General features: G+C 41.1%; 1 protein-coding gene across 1 annotated transcript in view; it reads right to left on the bottom strand.

Annotated features, from left to right (window-relative positions):
- Positions 1-18,101, bottom strand: part of LOC311002274 (SH3 and cysteine-rich domain-containing protein 2-like) — a gene marked incomplete at both ends in the record, with an annotated part of 28,658 nt that extends 10,557 nt beyond the window's left edge. The window contains 3 exons of the mRNA XM_083993592.1: positions 2,872-2,966; positions 3,770-4,190; positions 18,018-18,101. Of these exons, the coding sequence (XP_083849718.1) occupies positions 2,872-2,966; positions 3,770-4,190; positions 18,018-18,101 (600 nt within the window). The remainder of the gene's footprint in view (positions 1-2,871; positions 2,967-3,769; positions 4,191-18,017) is intronic.
- Positions 18,102-19,257: the final 1,156 nt, after the last annotated feature.

The following is a 19,257-nucleotide window of genomic DNA, read 5'->3' as shown; positions in this document are numbered from 1 at the left end:
GTGTGTGTGTGTGTGTGTGTGTGTGTGTGTGTGTGTGTGTGTGTGTGTGTGTGTGTGTGTGTGTGTGTGTGTGTGTGTGTGTGTGTGTGTGTTTTTGTGTGTGCGCAACTCTCCTGCAGCAGCAATTATTTTGTGCCGAGCTCAGCAGCCCTATTTCTTCAATCAAGCTGTAATGTAATACATCTTTAGGTTTAATTAACATCGATTACCAGAAGGTTGTCATGATTCCAAAGTAATTTAAAGCCGCTCGATTCTGAGGACGTTTTAAAACAATTGGTCATATGTGAGTGAGCTCAGCAACTGAGCGGAGCGCCAGAGGATCCGTAGTCATCGATATTCCTTTTCCCATCCTGAATTGTTTGGCTATGATTGACCAGAGGTGGAGGAAGTGCTCGCTCAGATCTTTAACTCAAGTAAAGTTAGCAATACAACACTATGCCAACACCTGTTACATGGAAAATTGTTTATTAAAATCTTACAATAAAACTAAACCATTTCAAAGTAAATATCCTCAGTAAGCACAATTGCCTCTTTCTTTTTGTTTGAATATTATATGATATTTTATTCCACCTGTGCATTCACCAATGCAGGAACTCATTTAACTACTTTATATGATGATTAGAGATTATACATTAGCTATCGAGGTGTTAAATTATGACATCTCACAATAATATAATTAGATTCTTATTGTTTCTTATAGAAATCAACCTGTATCAAGGGTTTTGTAGAAAATAAGTATGAGAATCTTTAAAAAAAAAAACTGCCACAATTGCAATTTGACATTATTCTCTAAAGTTCATAGAACAAGGCAACTTCTAACTTATCTCACCATAGAGGAAGTTGTAAGAAAATTAAAACTTTGATGGAGAGTTTGTGCGCTAAGTAAAATGTAAATCTACATGATAACCAGTTACTAAATCTCTCCAATAAATAGGATGAAGGGAAAAGCGAGTGTTTGTATACTGACGCATAAAATAGGAAATACCCGAGTGAAGCGCAGGTATCTGAAAAGAAAAGAAATATCTATTGTGTCATATGCGTGCTGACAGATTCACGGTTTGTCGCACTAAGACGTTCTGCTCCGACTGGTCTCCACTACGCTGCTGCTCCGTCTGGCCATAAGTCCTCCTGAGACTGTGGCTGGCATTTTGACTCAGCAAGATTCCCCCTCCAATCACATCACATGGATTAAATAATATCATCACGAAGGAAAGCTGAATATTTCTGCAGCACCATCGACTTTTACAGCCTTGTCCTTTTGAGTTCACGTGTGTATGACCTCTAGTCCATATTTTGAAAATGGCACCTGGATAAATTACACTTTGCGCTTTAAAATCAATCCAAATGAAATTTCACATGTAAACGATCTGCACACAAACGCAGTCGATGACGCACTTGGGTGTCAGTGACGCCCAAGACCTTAAGTTAGGTAGATTTATAAGAAGAAGTAGCGCCTCGAACTCCATCCGGTTCCTGTAAAATGCCTAATCCTTGCTTTGATGAGTGTGCAGTGATCGAAAAGGACACTGCCGAAGGCTTGGCGAGAGCCCGCCGTGTCATATCCTCCAGGGATTGTGAGCGCCTCAAACACACTGAATTTCACACTGAATTAGCCAGACCAGCTGGTACAGGGAGATATTGATTTTCCAACAGAGTTGAGAGGAGGGTGGAGAGGGGAAAAAGGAAATGTACATAGCGCCCAGACAAGACAAGAGGAAGAGAGGAGGCCGTTATGTGAGAAGAGGAGCAGCTCATGCGACAGGAAGGACAAAAAGGGCTGAGTGAAAAAATGTGGGGACCTGGACCGCCGTAACTTTATCAGTGTCATCCTCCTCCTCAGCGGTTTTTGTTCCTCTTACGGCATTTATGGCCGAAGGATAATTCTATCCCATTGCTACTCTTTCACACATTCTCGGTGTCTTGGTCGACTTTGCAAAAGCTGTGGTCAATCCGCATCCCATTTATAACCCCGTACCTTTGTGTGTCTGCTGGTTTGAAAAGGGATTTATCCTCTTTTAACAAGATGGGGGGCTTTGAGGCTAAGCATATTACCAGCACTAAAGGCTATGCCAACTGACTGAGAGAGACAATTACAGCATCCAGTTGCTGTTTAATTCTGCTGACACAATGCATTCGGGCTTAGTCTCTGCCCTGCAGAGAACCTGCATTTCCTGTATGTGTTAAAACAAGTACACAAAATGTAAGAAAAAAAAAGTAATAAACTTTGAAAGATTTTTTTTTTTTACCACAGTAAGCTGATTAGCTGAGTGAATTTAATTTGAATTTAATATTATTAATTAATAACAGAGCCAACCTGACCGGTAATTAAGCTTTTTATCCTAATGAGAGTCGTCTCCTCAAGGGTGGCAGTGTTTCCTTCCCCAAGACAGTGACAGAGTTGAGAAAATACAGTTATAAAACATGACAATAAGACAATATAATAAGTTAGATGTATGTAATTGCAGAAATTTGCAAAACCGACCACTTTTGTGAGACTTTTAGGAAAATCTGAGACAGTTTCAAACCCGTGTTAACACGAGATGATTGAACATCTCTGTGTGTCAGATGTCTGTGTTCCCATTTATGAGGGGATGCATAGCGTGATGACACTTTTATCTTATTTTAACTTATTGGACTTTGCTGTATTTTATTGATTTCACTGTTTTTATTGTTTTTAAATTGTTTCTATTTCTTCTTCTTTCTTTTTTTATTACCCGCTGTAAAGCACTTTGGTACACCGAAAGGATTGTTGTAAAGGGCTGTATAAATAAAGTACATTTACATTTACATGAAGCTGTTGCCTTCATGAAGGTGGATGGTGTACGGCAGTGAAACTTGATGATGCTGGAAGTCGGTCTCAAATGTTCTTACCTTGCCGTTACAGGGCTGCTGGGAGAGCTCCGACGAGCACCAGAGGTGGGCCGCCATCTTACAGGCTTTACAGCGCAGACCCTGCTTCGAGTTCCCTGCAAAGACACCAACATTTACTTTGAGATGTATAGCTCAGCTGGAAAACTACCAAAACCTCCATTTAAACCATTTAAACCCACAGTAAACTCCAACATTAGGTTTGCCAAGGATACAGACAGTGTTACCTGTGTCCCCTCCAGCGAGGTTTTATCTGTCACAATTTGTGAGGAAAGACTTTTATTGCTGTACAGTACATGCTACACAATCCCTTCTGTGGATTGTAAAGTTTACTTGTAGGTAAGCCTGTGCATATTCTCATTTGTCCAGGTCATAGTATCTCAAAGGAATTTTAGTCAAAAGCAACTGGACTTGACTTTTGTCTAGGAAGACGTTTCTCGTCCAAGAGGCAAGAGGTGTTTCAACATTATGAGTAGTCATTTTGGAGTTCAGTTCTTACTGGTTTGTTTTTAGGAAACAGTTTAATGCAAAATATTAAATCTTTTAACGGCACAGCTGAGAAATATCCACATAGCAATGAAAAAGGAAAAGGCAATAAAACTCTGTGGGCATGACCACAAGCCACACTGGGGGGTATTTCTTCAGCAGGAAATTGTCCCAATGTAGCATTTCCACTGTGAGATTTGTGGATCACTCTTGAGTAAAGATGGTTAAACCACAAACATCATATCTAGATACAGTTTTCTGGTTTGTGTGACCTGACCATTTAAAAGCCACCATTTGCCCTTCACATTCGCCATGGGAGTGATTCCACACACCTGGCCAACATCTGCCTCTTTTTTCCATGAATTAAACCTTTCGATACATCTAAGCCAGTCCTAACCTGGATTAACCGACCCACCTTGAATCATGTGTTTGCATCGCTGGCAGCTGGCGGGCCGACGGAAGACGTGCTCCTGGAAACAGTGGGTCTTGACCGGATGCACCGTCAGGGCCTGAGTCTTTGGCTGGGCTTTGGAGGCGACGGACAGCGAGGGGCTGCTGATGGACGACGGCGAGTGCGACGACGACAGGGAAGGGTTGGGGCTGATCGACGGAGACATGGAGGGAGAGCGTTCGTAAGCCAGGGGCGTCTCCGAGAAGAAGGGGGGAGGAGACGATGGAGGAGGCTGAGGCTGAGGCTGCGGCAGCGGTGGCGTGGTGATGAGGCCTGAGGAGGGTGGTGGTGGGCGGGTTTCGCCGTTGCTGCGCTGGAAAAAGTTGTCCACGCTCTTGCTGCGCATGACTGACTTGAAGGACAGGGAGCGCTTCAGCCGCTGCAGCTGAGAGAAGAAAACACAAGGATACTTAGATTACTTAAATTCATAGATACTTAAATTCATTTTCCAAGAAACTTGTAATACAAAAAAAAATGTACTTTTCATGTATATTTTTATTGTATGAAGTTTCATTGTGGTAGGAGTAAAGGAAAAAAAAAAAAGCCTATTCAGGTGTATTTTGGGCATTGGGCAGTAGTGTATAGCTCATAGGGTTGCAAAATTCCGGGAATTTTCAAAGTTGGAAACTTTCCATGGGAATTAACGGGAATATATGGGAATTAACGGGCATATATGGAAATTAATGGGAATATATGGGAATAAACGGGAATAAATCAGAAATTTACAAAATTGATTGGTGAGGGTGAGTAAAATTTTACTCAACATTCATGTTTTTGTGGTTCAGTAAAATAATTGATTGTTCATACAAGAATTATTTCATTTCATTTTCATTTCTTTATTTATTGAATTAAAACTTGATAAAGTTCTACTCACAAATAAATCTGTTGAAATGTTTTTTAATTGTGTTATTTTGCATCGATGTCTGCTTATGACAAAACAAAATATTTACATTTATGTTTGGATATGATACAGTTTGTCTAAATTAATTACCCCCAATTTCCAGTTAATTTCCATAAATTCCCAATAATTACCATAAATTTCCATAATTCCCATAAATTCCTATAATTCCCATGGAAAGTTTCCAATTTGGAATATTTCCAAAATTCCCCAGCTTAACTTCCCATGGAAAGTTTCTGGAAATTTTCCGGAAATTTACTGGAAATTTTCCACCCCTTTGCAACCCTAATGGCTCATCTGCATATTCAAATTAATTTTCAAAGAAACTTGTAATACAAAAAATGTTACATTTCATGGATACTTTCATTGTGTAAAGTTTCATTGTGATAGCAGTAAAGAGAAAAAAATAGCCCCATTGGGGTGTATTATTGTTTTCTGGCCTTATTGGCACCATAGACTTTATATACAGTAAATCAATCTTGGATTGATGAGAATTAAACATATTTCCCCAACTAGGATTTCTTAGGACTTTTAGTATGTTGTTCTGGACACCTCATAGTAATGATGTATGGTGAAAAAAATTCTGGTCAGTGAAGTTTTGGAGTGTTAAACGCTAATTAATGATGTTATTTTGTGCTGTTTTGAAGCCAGTGATGTGCAGCAGAAACACACCATGACCACAACATTAACAAATTATCGCCTTTTAAGTTGGCACTGCAAACTTGTTAGCAAACAGCTGCTTATTTTCCACATTCACACACAGAAACATTGCCACCCCAAATTTTTTTTTCTTCGTAGGGCTGCCAAAAGTGACTCGATTCGTTAAAACAAGAGAAACTTTCCCATTAATTACTGCATCTCATGGACTGCTTGAGAAATCGGTCTGTTAAAAATCGGTCTGTTTGTTCTACCCTCTGACTGTCCTTGCCCCTGCCGCGCTGCCTTCTGATCTTCCATCTCAGGCTTCACACCCCACCCCTTGTTCTTTTAGATCCACTGGAGTCAATACCCCTTAAAATTCACATTTGATTAGTTTTATTGAGCGGCCTGCACCTTCGCATTTGACGCTGTCAGTGATGCATGGCAAACATCGGGTTTATCTGTGACTCTGCCTGCCTCCATTTCCCACATGCCTGCCATCCGGCCCTCCCGGCCCCAATAAAGGGGAACTGATAATGACAAACAATTACAGGGACTTAGGAGCAACGGCGCCCGATATATGGAAATAATAACTGCTGCTACGCTCGAGAATGGCCTGGAGAATGAGGGCAAGGCCGTAATAGGTCCCTCGGACAGAAGAGTACCTCTTCGATTTTCAAAGAGCTCATTAGCCGTGTGTGGTTGTGACTGAGTTAAGGACGTTGTTATGAAAATCAGCCCCCAAAACCTACATCTGTTTATTTAGCAGCAATAATATGTAGGAGAAACTTATGTTTTCTCTGCAGGGAAAAAAACTGTATATACTTCTATCGCCATTTAATGTACGTTTTTTTTTATGTGTGCATCCTCATCATGTCAATTGCACCTCTGAGCCTGGAGAGCCACCACATCGCCCATCTGCACTGCCTCGCACAAAATTTGATCAATAGCATTGAGCAGCTTCCTCTTTTTCTTCTTTAAGCTACAGATTCACAGATGCCAATTAGTTTGAGTGATGAAAAGAGTCCTCTCTGTTGACCCATTAGTGAGTGCTTCTCATAAATGTTTTCTACAGGGAGCTGAGTCCATGCTTTCCTTAATGGCCTTTTCTTGGCTCGACTGGTGGCCCATTCAGTAATGGATGTTCCTCTCTATTAGATTTTTTTTTTACTTGCCTTGCTTTGTTAATCTTCTCTATGGTGAAAGCCTACCTCTGCTTCAGTTTCAAAGGAACGGGAACAATTTCTTCAGCCACAAACTAGGCCACACATGGCTGATAATCAATAGGTTAATACACCTCCTTGAGCTTTTACAAAGATTAAAGAAACAAAGACATAAATGGGAATTTAAATAAGGCTGATGTGAACATTAAAATATAATAGTTCAATGCCAAATGTATTTTGTAAGCTTTAGATATAAATGGGCACTACTACAGTGGCAGTGTGCAACATTTGGTCAATATCCATCACAGTCTGTATGTTCTGCATGAATGAAAATACTAATAAAAAGTTACATGAATAAGACGTAAGTGGACGGTTTTACACACTTCAGAGCGCTTATTATGCAACAGCTTCTGTATCTACATGATCCCATTTAACCTAACCTATAAAGTTTATGCTTAAGTGCCGTCAATGAAATTGAGCAGCAAAAGTGTTTTATGACTGTTCTCCACGTGTGCAAAGATGCAGTATAATTTTTGCAGCCTGGCAACTGTTCTGGACACTTTCATGGTTTAACATTAGCCGAAGATAAAATGCGCTACACAGCAGAGAGAATGTGAATCCTCGTCAAATTTTTGTCCTTTTTATAGATGTTTTTTTTTTCCTTCAGGTTTTGGTTTGGACCCTCACATCCTGTGGTTGCTCTCTGTACATCTTGCTGTTCTTTTCTTTTCTTTTCCTTTGCTCATTTCTGCATTTCTGTCAACAACCACATCTGAAGGATGAACAGAAGAAGACTGCCTTACAAACAATTTGCACCGTTTTACTTCGGCACAACAACATTTTTCTTCTCTGTGGTTTTTACAGGTGTAGTGTAGTGCAGCAGCTGCACAGGATTACAACAGAAGCTCCACGGAATTAAATGTTTCTTCTTTAACAGAAAATACACTTTTTCCACCTCAAAAATCCAATAAGAAAAACTTGTTCCTGAATTTACACAGAATTTTAACTCAAAAGTTTTAACCCAACTTTATAGGAACAGTTGATCCATAATGTTTTTTCAGTTTGGGGTATAAAAACTTGAAGCCCAACCTCAGTAACACTGGGAGAAATCCTTATGTAGAGGTTCTTATGTAAAACCACAACAGAAAAGTGGGGACAGGTTAATACATGTGTTGTTGAAACGAATGCCTCCAACTGCAGTGTATCTGACAGACTGTTTTGCGAATATTCTGCTCTATAACTGTGCACTGTAAACTGAATTTACTGCATTATATATAGTAATACAGACCCATATCATCACCAGCAGAGGAGCTTTCATTCTGATTCCACTGTGGTGAAGTGAAGCCCACAGAGTCTATAAAGCTTGTTGAAAAGGATGTGATCATAAAACCCGGGTTTAACCTGTGGTCTCCAACACATATAGGCAAGTTTATTGAGAGAGAGAAGCACTAAATAAATCCATTCATTGATATTTCATTTGATTTACGTGCAAAATACAATTGCTAACAGAACAAAAAATAATGAGAGCTGTCTGAGCCTCTGAAATTATGGACCTACACACACACACACATCACTATCTTAATTATCTCCTTGTCTTTGTGGTTGCTCTTATTATACATGCGTAGCTTTGTGTTATAATATGTTAAGCATAGCTGCTAGTTAATACTGTGTTCTCTTACATCCCATGACGTCCTCCAAAAGTCAAAAGCGGAGTTCTAATGAATGCAAATCTCTATATTTCTCCGTTCTCTTGTGTCTCTGTAAGGTTTTGAAAAGTCTATTTATGGATCACAGAACTGGAGACCCATCACACTCTGAACTACTGACAGCAATTAGCTCATCACAGTGCAAATGGTGCGGCGTACTAGAACAGTCTGTGGTTTGAGGAAGAGGATGAAGCAAAGAATAAAAGAGAAGGAAAGTATGGTGGTGGTGCAGGGTGAAGGGAGAACAGGTAAAACAGAGGAAAGAAATGGGGAAAAAGAACATCATGAAAAGACAACGTAGTCTGAAAATACCACATCGCCACTATCAACACTCTTGTCTTTGAAAGCCCAATAATGCACCGAGGCCTTTTCTCGATCACCGCTCTGACGGAGGAAAAGACAGAGTAGACGTGTCTGCCTTGTTCTTCTGGCTGTTTGAAAACGAGCACAGAGCGGTGAGTTGTTTGGTGAAGGCTTCTATAAATAGGCTGTTGTGAGGACTGCTTGGATAAATTAATGATTAAGAAGTGGGGTGGGTGCATGTTCACACAAGATGCCTGTGAAAGGCGAAAAGTCATCCAGCTGCCACTACGATGCAGATGCAACTCCTCTAGTTTTTCTACGCCGTCGTCTTTCCTTTTTTTTTTTTTAACCAAACGGAGGAGATGTGGTGAGGCGACTGTTGACGAAAAGCACCGTGAGAGAAAATCAAATCTCTGTTAACATATTCTGTTCAGGTTAAGCCTCGTTGAAACAATTAAAGGGATAGTTCAACATTTTGGCAAATTGGCCCATTGCCATAATCCCTATAATCATAGCAGTAGGTTCGTTACTTTTAATTGTCGGTGCAAGCCATTTCTAGAACGGCGGAGCAGAGCCGCGAGCTGCTCAGAGCTACGCTACAGAGGCTAATGGGATTTCTTGGTTTTCCTCATCAAACTCATCAAATACACAATCCAAGAACTCCAAAATGCTTTCGTGGACAAGTTGTGACCTGCACATTCACCACGCTATGAGAATGAGAAGCAATGGGCCAATTTGCCAAAATGTTGAACTATCCCTTTAACATATTCCGTTCAGGTTAAGCCTCGTTGAAACAATTAACTTTTACAAAAGAAAACATATGTCTCCTCTCTGGAACAGTCCCCAAACATGGCGTCACAAAGATGATTTTATTAGTTCAAATTTACACGTGAAATTACTTTTTAAATAAATATCAGTTTCAATGTGAAAGGTATGTGATCTTAGTGTCTCTCTATTATTCCTATATGTATTCCCAGATCCAGGATGGTCTCTTTCCTCTCTGCAGAAGCTTTATCTGCAGTTAGGACACAGCTGAGCGACTCCCCAGTATCTGCCTGCTCTCACACAACGGCGACGGCACGGCATCTACTGCAGAGTTTTTCTCTATAGCTTCTTGTGGTGTTTAAAATGTTACTGGACTCGCAGGAAGCTGATTAAGTTTTGGTATTCTTCTCACACTGACCCCCTGCCTTGAAATAAAAGTGACCCCATTAGGCGCAGATCCAGCGGGACCTTGTTAGGTAAAAGTTCACCCACTGAAGCGACCTTTTGTGCCAACATAAAGTTGTAAGGCCTCGCTGCACAAGCTGCACTGCAGGTGATAGGGCTTGGAGCAAATTGATGACTTCCTGGAACAGAGTGAAGACGACAGTTTAACTACAGTTTTCCCTACAGAAAATATAACATATCCTCCTCTCTCCTTCTATTTCTATGTAGGTCTACTGTATCTAAGAGGGATTTGGGGGATTTTAAGTAGCTAAGACATTTACAGTCTTCTCACACTATCCAAAAAGCACTTGTGAGGAGTGAAGTTGTTATTATTGTGATTAATTCCATAGAAAAATGACAAGTATTAAAAACTACATTCACATTGAATGACATTAACTTTGATGTCAGAAGAGTTTTAATTATTTGAGAGGTTCATGTGCTCTTTTACAGACAAACTGCACTCCACTGACTTCACACCAAATCAATGACATATCAAAGCTTTGTGACGAAGCATATTATAGATTCTGTCAACACTATATCAAGAAAATTACAAACTCAGACACTGCAGGAGAATCATCTATCATTTGTAAGGGAGACAGGCCAACACTGATTATTTTTGGCATGCATTGCAGATTGCATACATCATTCACATGCATTGTAAAAGTTCCAAGCAGCCAACATGCTGTCTTATTTAGGTAGCCAGTCACATGCTGGAGCACTGAACAAGCTGCAGAGACCAGAGCTTTAAATTCATGATCTGATCAGTGACAAGATTAATTCCAATTTACCGATCTTGCATTTGTAATCAGCCAATCAGAGCATCCCAAAAAAGCATTTCTTTAGGGTTTTATAAAAGAGAAAGCCTACCCAAGGTGTCCCTCTGATTTTTTTACACTGCATGTTAAAACATTAGGTGAAAGTCTAAGTGTGAATCAAGGTAAAATGTTCCAGTGCTTCCATCTTGTCACTTTCACAGCTCACTCTATGTACCTACCAAACATCAGGCTATTGTCTGACAGGCTGTTTCTTAGTGATACATGAGCCTCCTGCTAGCAAAGTCTCCACCGGCTCACCGGCTGTCTGCCCGAGTGTGCAGCAGCAAAAGGAGCTTGCATTTCCAAATCCAGCCCTTTAAAGGGCTTAACTGCACAAGGAGCTTTTGCAGTTAGCATTAGGTGACTGTCACAAAGACTCTTTGATGTTACACACAATGGTTAAAGACCAACACTCATTGGCACACTGACAACCACTTGGTTACCTTTGATTAAATGATTGCATTTACTGTCTTACATTAAACAAACCCATAATAGTTTTTCCTGTAGATTCTGTAGATAAAATACAGAAATCCAGATGTTTTTTTGAAAGATCTCCCGTTTATAATTTCAGCTAGATGACTTGTTTCACTCACTGGAGGCTTTTCTTTTACAGTCATACTCCCAACCCAAAGTCCTTGGGAATCAACTAACATACACAAGCACAAAGAAACAATAAGAGGTACAGGATGTACGATCGTTATAATGGAATTCAAAGTATAACCTTCTTTATTGATCCATGTGTTCAGGAATCTTTCTCCCAGACAAATGAGGGACGAATGTGAGAGGAGAAAATCTTCTAAGTAGGTTGAAATATTCAGTTTATAAACCAGTCTCACACTCAAAGAGAAAACATATTAATAATTCAATTTTATCTCAATGACTTGCCAACTGTGCGCTCTCGAAGAGTTGACAATGAAATTACGTCACGGTTGCTAGGCAACAGACGGCCTTTATGAATGAACAGGTGTTGATGCAGTCAAAGGTTGTTCCAAGTTTTTTTTTCAAGGTGACTCTCTGGAGATCCGAACTCTAAGATCCACTCTAAAAACTTTATTTCCCCCGACTGCACTACATCAACACAGAGAGAGAGAGACAGAGAGAATACCATCACTGTCACTGAAGCAGCAACCAAAGGTCAGTACTAAACAAAGGACTAAACAAAGTCCATACTTACTCCCCACAGACTCCGCTCTTATACCCTGACACTGCACAAGGGACTCTGCTGGATCAGCAGCATTTTAGATCTCAATCAAGGACAGTAATTCAATGGCTTCACTATTAATCAAACTGTGCTGGGTCAACAACACTGGACACACGAGCAGAAGAACAGTCAGTGACGCTGTAAAGTAAAGTTGGTTTTAGGCTTGGGCGGTATTATGGTAATGCCGTATACTGCAGGTGTTCAAAAATAGCAACGGTATCAGTTTCAATACCGTCATAAAAAAATGCAATGCGCTTATATAGGAGAGGATTAAATATTAAATAAAAGTCATTTAAAGCAGAAGTAAGCGATCCGGTGGTTTTGGCTAGCTTCTTGTCAGCAGATGGAGTTAGCAGTCCCCGCCCTCGTCCCTACGTCACCACATTCACGCGCATCCCTTGGCTGCACACACAGAGAGGACCGCCCCTTTATGCCGTTCTCTCTCCTCATTGGATAAAGGTTGTAGGATACAAGGAAAGTTTTCTCCTCGGCTTACAGCAGAGCAGAGTGACTGACAGACCCGTGTTTCAGACCAAACACTCTATACAAGTGATTGCTGTCGGAAGATATAACTATTTAAGACTTATATTAACACAAATATTCCGCTTACTTCTGCTTTAATGCGTAAAATTGATTATATGTCCAGTAGCACTTATGTGTGGTTGAATTTTCGGTTAGTTTAATATGTTTCAGCCTACTTTTTTTTTTTCCTGACCAATCGACCAATGAGATTTTGGTCCGCTAATGTTTTTTTGGTTGACCAGTGCTTGGTCGACTATTTGGGGGCAGCTCTATAGTATTCAGTTTCTGAACAGTGAAGACACAAGCCAACAGTTTGGTAATGCCACCTGAGGCTTATGTCATAATTTTTAATTAAGTCACAGTAATACCGTATAGGCTACCGCGGTGAAATGTGGAGGAAATTTGAAGGTATCAAAATTTGGATACCGCCCAAGCCTAGTTGGTTTATCAGCTCGCCTTCTTTCATGGATGATGCAAGCGTTCAGGTGCTGCAGGTCTTTGTGACTATTTTCTGTAATATTCCATCTCTCTCTCATTGTGTCGTCGTTATCTCCTTCAAACTGCTCGTCTGTTTTCAGAGTCTTGACTACGGTTTGTTTCAAAAGGTCAGCAGTACAAGTCAATCATTGTGACAGGCGAAACACAAACATATCATGGTCTGTCAGAAGTTGGGCGAGTGACTGATGTATCTTATGCCGCTAACGGCGATACGGAGGGAAACAAGCAGAAGGAGGCTGAGCAGAGGCTTTGTTCGGGAATGTCATCTACACACGGTGTGATCACATGAATAGCACAGAGTAGATGCATGCTGGCACACATCAGCAAACGTATTAAATTTTACGCTTAGTTACCTACTGACACAGGAGGAGGAAATGTGTCTCAACTGTTAACGCTCGTTCAAATCTTATTTGACACAGTATCATTTTCCAGTTGTACAGCTTAACATCTGTGTAAAATTATTTGTTTGTGAACTGTAAAAATATCAATTTTACATTTGCATAATCATCACAAGTCAGTAAAACTTTAAGAAAGGTGTGAAATAGGATCTTAATTAATAAATAATATAGTTTGGCAATGGTTTTAAACAGTTTTCATCCTTTCAAAACACTGTGCAGAGCCAGCAGACAAAGTTAGAGAGGAAGGAGGAGACAAGAAGAGAGAAAGATGAGGAGAGGTTAAGTGTAGGTGGAAAAAGAAAAGGTTTTGGTTTTAATTTAAATGGGGCAGTCAATGGAAAAGAGATAGGGAATACATACTCTAAGTGTGGAGCAAGAAATTAATTAGATAAGAGGAGAATGGATGCTGATAGGAAGGTTAGTGAGAAAAGAGAGCTCTGGGAAGAAAGTGTGAAGGGCAAAGCCAGAGAGAAACCGTTACCATCATTTTCACCTCGTAAAAATGTCTTTGTGTTGGCTGAAAACGTGATGGGCCGTGTGAAGACCCTGCGGACCGGGCCGCAGCACCACCTTGCACTATCAGCATTTAAACCCACTGTCTCTTGTGAATAATAAACTTTATGTAGCTGCAGATTCTGCCAACATGTAGCTTAAATGGACCGGTTGACATTTGGGGAAATATGCTTAATCACTTTTTTGCTGCTGAGAGATCACTCTCATGTGCGTAAGGTAAATATTGAGCAATAGCCTGCAGCTGGTTAGCTTAGCTTAGCATAGAGACTAGAAACAGGGGGAAACAGATAAATGGACTTCTGTCTGACCGAGTTTAGTCACGAGCCGTCTCCTCTTTGGGGTGTGAGTTGTTTTAACACTTTTATTTATCCTCCACAAAAAAAAGTAAGCATAAAAGTAAATATATGCAAATGATTGTCCTACTGTTAATGATGAAGTGGTATGATGAGTCCAATTTAAACATATCTAAGTCCTTATAGTTTTTACATCGAAGGGGTGCAATGACAGGTTTGACATTTTAATTCAGTTGTACATGTTACAATGACAATAAAGGATATTTTATTCTATTCTATACTACATTTAGTGAGACAGTGGTAGTTTAGAGTCTTACAAATACCCTGAGACAATTCACACAAACTTAATTTTGAGGCAAACTAGCTGTGCACCGGTGTTTGTTTTATCGTGGAAACGGTCCTTACTCTCCTGTGCTCTTGTTCAATTTGTTCAATCAATTTTTTTCTTTTTGGAAACCCTATCTTTAAAGAGCAGGAGTTCTCTTATCTGACTAGAATTGTTAAATGGTTTTGTTTGCTGAGTCACAGGCACAGCCTTAACCAAACATCCCCCCATTCAACAGATAGCTCGATTGAATTTCAGCTTCTTCGGTGTCGTCTGAGATGTGTTTAAGATCTTTTTACTGCAAACCAAGCGGTACAAATAAGGTAGCATACTCACCTAAAGCTCAAGAATTAGCCTAACATATGATGGTGTTTTTACAAAGTGTAAAAATGACAATTTGCAGTGAATAGGAGTTGTGTATTGGACCATTTCTTGATCAACTGCTCAACAGCTTTAGATTTAGAGAGTTGTGTCAATCTTCCGACCCAACTTTCAACAAGAAAAAAGTGAATTAGCACAATTATTCTTCTAAGCTCTGCATACTCCAAACTTTCTTTGTCATCATCACATTTTACCGCATGCCACTGAATGCAAGACGCCTGAACAGGATCTGCTCAAAGTGAGAGTTAGAGAGAAATGATAATACTATTGGAGCTATCACCTTGCCTGTAGGTGGAGGAGGTGGAATAACTATCCATCCTCTGTCACGGTCTCTATTAGAAACACTCTAGAAAGCTGGTGGGCCCACTTAGCTCTGTAATAAATACTCTGAGAGCCGAGGGACGGCAGAGAGAGACAAGGAAGGAGAGGAAAGTGAGCGATGAAGGAGAGCTGATGAAGAGACGAGAAGGATCGCAGGAAGAGGCATTAAGTGGAACTCAGAAAGAAGAATAGGACACGGACGCAGCAGAAGAGGGAAAGCAAGAGGTGGAAATTGTTACGAAACAAATACTGTAGAGCGATATGCAAGCGAATTGATTGCAAGTGACAGAAAGAAACAAGTGAAGCCCTAGAGAGAGACACCCCCGAGCAGACTACTATAAAAGAGACCTTGGTTCAGGTTGTAACACATATTTGATCTTTCCCTCCCCCTTTTCCCCTCCTCATCCTTCTTCTTCTTCTTCCTCTGTGGGATGTGAAGCGGTCGCGGCTGCCAGCAGGAGCTTGGCAAACACAGAGCTACATGGCTGACGCAGTTTGGTGGATTGTTTCTTCCCAGTTCTGTTTTGTCTGGACAGCCATTTGTGTGAATTATGACCAGGCCCCTAGCTAGACACAGCAAACATCTGCTAGCTGATTGGCTCATAAATTCACGCAGCCCCCCCCCCTAACGCCCACCATCCATTGTGTTTGTCTGTAGTCAAACAGAAACAACACGAGGCCTGCTCTGCCAGGCTTGTTCCAGGTCCCTGTGGCGATGACTGGCGAAGGATTGCCATAATGTGATTTCTTGCTGTGATTGCGGCTGCAATTAAGGCTGTTCTGAAACTCATTTTGTAAAAAAATAAATAATGGCAATGCTGGAGATTTAGGTCAAGTCAGAAAATAAGTGGGCTCAGTCTGAAGTTCAGTTCAATTCTGTTTTTGTTTTTTTTTAATCAAGAAAGATCAGTCAGCAACAAAAGGCCCATCTTTTTTTTTTAATAGTTCATTATGGTGCTGAGGTTATTTATACACCTCTCCATTGCCCTGGGACACAAGAACTCCAGGGAGCCTAAACAATACGGTGTTTGCTATTTTGCACTAAGTTAATTGAAAATTTGTCAGGGAATATGCAACATTAAAACACATTGTAACAGTTGTAATGTGGTGGGTTCTGTTAAGGTCCTACATTGAAGGAGGTAAAATGTAGTTTTAGCTTTAAATCATACTTTAATTTTGTGTCTAAGTCCCACTGAGGTAGGAAACCTGAAAGATGAAACATCACTTAAAATGAATAAAAGGCTTAAACAAAAGTATACTAGGATCGGTGACAAAGAGGCATTCACCATCTGAGATTCAACAATTGAACTTTCTTTTGCCGACAACTGGTGCAGAAAACATGACGGCTTTCTTTTGCCATCATGGGACAGTGTGTAGTCTTTTGATCTGAGATGAGGATCAAATAATGCAGTTTTCCTGCCGCAACTCTGATACTAAATAATATTCAATCAGAGAAGCAGTATTTAAAAGACTGTGGAGGGAGATTAGAGAGAACCAGCTCCTGTTTTGTTTGGTTTTTTTTTGCTTAGAGTCCCACAGCAGGTTATGCTTCTAACATTGGCCTTATTTGCCTTCTGGTGGTCCCAGTGGTTTTCTCAGTGGAGGAGATGCAAGGCCACCACCAGCCTCATCACTCCTCTGCTGGGACGCTGTGAAATTAAATCTATGTGCACAAAAGCCTGGGTACAAAAGTAGAAATCAAACTGCAGCCTCTTGTATGCACACCATCTGCATTGTCCACCTCTGTCTGAATTTCTTTACTGAAGAGAGCCAGGGGATGATGGTAGTTAGAGGTGTTCATTTCAAACACCATGCTCTTTTGAACTGTTGCCTCAAACACACAACACTGTGTAGTGCAACCTCTACACACACGCCACACAGACAAACAAACACACGTACTGTAGCCTACACATGCACCTTCACCTAATCTTTGCCCTTTAACGCCGGGTTCACACCGGACGCCGAAGCGCCGCGAATAGCCGCGGAGCGGAGTCCGCTTCCATTCGGCGCCCTCGTTAACTGGTGTTGTAGTTCAGACTAGACGCGGAGCGTCGCGGTCCTCCGCGGTCGGCTCGCGCCGTGGAGCGCCAGTTTCGGCGTCTGTTCTATTTTGTGCGCGAGCCGCGAGCAATCGCGTCAATCTTGGCAGGAAGTCACACATGAAACAACGAGAGAATCCGGTCAATTTTCAAAATAAAACACTTTTCAAAATAAAATACAGCGATTGACAAATGCGACCGTATTTATATTTGTCAGACTCTCAACAGAGAGCAAGAGAGATGAAAACACACACACAGGATAGGGAGACACGGAGTGGGCTGGCTGCAGGGAGGAGGAGGGGGGGTCAAAACACACAAACAAACAGGGAAAGAGAGAGAGAGAGAGAGAGGCAGAGACGAGTTGTTGTAAAGTGGGAAAAAAAAGGAGGACGTGAAATTAATCTTGGAAGTGAAGTACAGGGAGTTGTGTGACCCACAGCACATGGTGTTATAATTATATGAGGTTATTTACTTATCCATGATGTAAAAAACACAGCTCTGAATGTGAGTGAACAACAGCTGAGGAGCAGAGGCGCTCGCGACCGCCGCGGAGAAATCAGCGTCTGGTGTGAACTGGAGGGACGCGGCTCGCGCGCGATTTCCGCGGCCGCTCCGCTTCGCGGCGCTTCGGCGTCCGGTGTGAACCCGGCGTAACTCTGAGGTCAACGTAGTTACAAGAAGTAAATCGGCTTAGGGTTGTTATGCAAGACATGCAGCCACTTCAGAATTAGCTTCGTGGGGGAGAGGAAACTACTTAGATGAAGCCGCAAGTCGTGGATTCCCATGATAAAAAATACTTTCATTTAGGCTACACACACAGCATGAGGTAGAAAGTCCCAGACATAAATAAAGATTACTACATATGTTTAAAATTCTCCACTAAAACTTACATTCAGCCTCAGAAAATACAGATATCTATTCGTTTTAAGCAAGATAGAGATAGAGAAACAGCAAGGCTCCATATCTGCACAGGTGTGTTAATTGTTACCTTTGATTCAGGTTGGCTGGGCACGGTCGCCTGGGGTCGGTGAAGGTTTTGTGGTTCATTCTCCTTCTCGCTGATTTCCGTCATCTCGGATATTCAAAAAAAAAAGAAAATAAAAGAAAAAAGAAAGACAGAAAATGCTCCTTCAGCCGCAAAACTTGCACAAATTGATAAGTCCACTTCGACAGAGCAGAGGAATGAGGAAACTCAGCTCACAGATGTTTAAACATCGCTACAGTCTCTCATCCAGAGCTAGTTTCGACTGTCAAGGCATTTTCCGTCGGCAGCAGCAGCAGCAGCAGCGTCCATCTGGGGATTTGTTTCTAAGTGAAATAATAAGATATTCCGTCGAAATGTTGCCTTTTGTTTTCCGCTGCCAGGCTCTAAATTGTGCCAGAGCAGCTAATTAATTATGAACGTGCATGTTGTGGAGGTAAATATCCAGTAGCAGCAGCCCGGACGGTTTTGCCCACTTGTCTCCGCCGCCTCGCGCCTCTCTCATCCACCAACCGGCCACCAGCGTTTTCCTCCCCTCGCGCACACATACACATAGACACACAGCACTCACGCGCGCTTCTCTACAACAACTTTGATTTCGCCGTTGACAAAGTGCCCCGGCTCCTCCTGATTGGTCCACACGTCTTAAAATAGCGCCGACCAAGGATGCGGTGAAGCGCGTCCTGATTGGCTGAGACCGCGATGACGCTCGGATGCTCGCGGGGTGGATCGAGTTGCAGGTGTATCAACCTCAACCAAGAGCAGATGAGTATGAGATCCAAAAAACTTCAGCAATGCAGCTGTAAAAGCGCTGCTGCTGTTTACACCTGTAATAAATAGGACACACATAACAATATGAATATAACAGAATGTAACTCAGCACATTTAGTAGACGAATTTAGTCACATTATTTGAATTACTCCTTATATATTTGAAGAGTTCATTTGCAAAAGCAGATAAGTGCCATTTTGAAAAAAATGAGCTGAGGCTTTGTAATTATTCTTTGCATAGTGTTGTTTTCAATAAAACTATATTTTTTTGAGATATGTCTGTTTTGTTACATCTCAAAGTCACTCAACTTTGGTTTGACTGATATAACCTTATGTAAATTAAAAATTAAAAATGAAGATTCTAGAATTTTTTAAAAACGGAGTTATCTGCTTTTGCAAATGAACTCTTCATTTCTATTTCCAACAACTAAAGTGGATAATGATAACTTTACAGTCCACTACACTTATTTGAAGGA

The sequence above is a fragment of the Trachurus trachurus genome, assembly GCF_905171665.1.
Source record: "Trachurus trachurus genome assembly, chromosome: 19".
Lineage (NCBI taxonomy): Eukaryota > Metazoa > Chordata > Actinopteri > Carangiformes > Carangidae > Trachurus > Trachurus trachurus.
The sequence above is the reverse complement of the archived record's forward strand: the minus strand, read 5'-3'. Positions and strand labels throughout refer to the sequence as shown.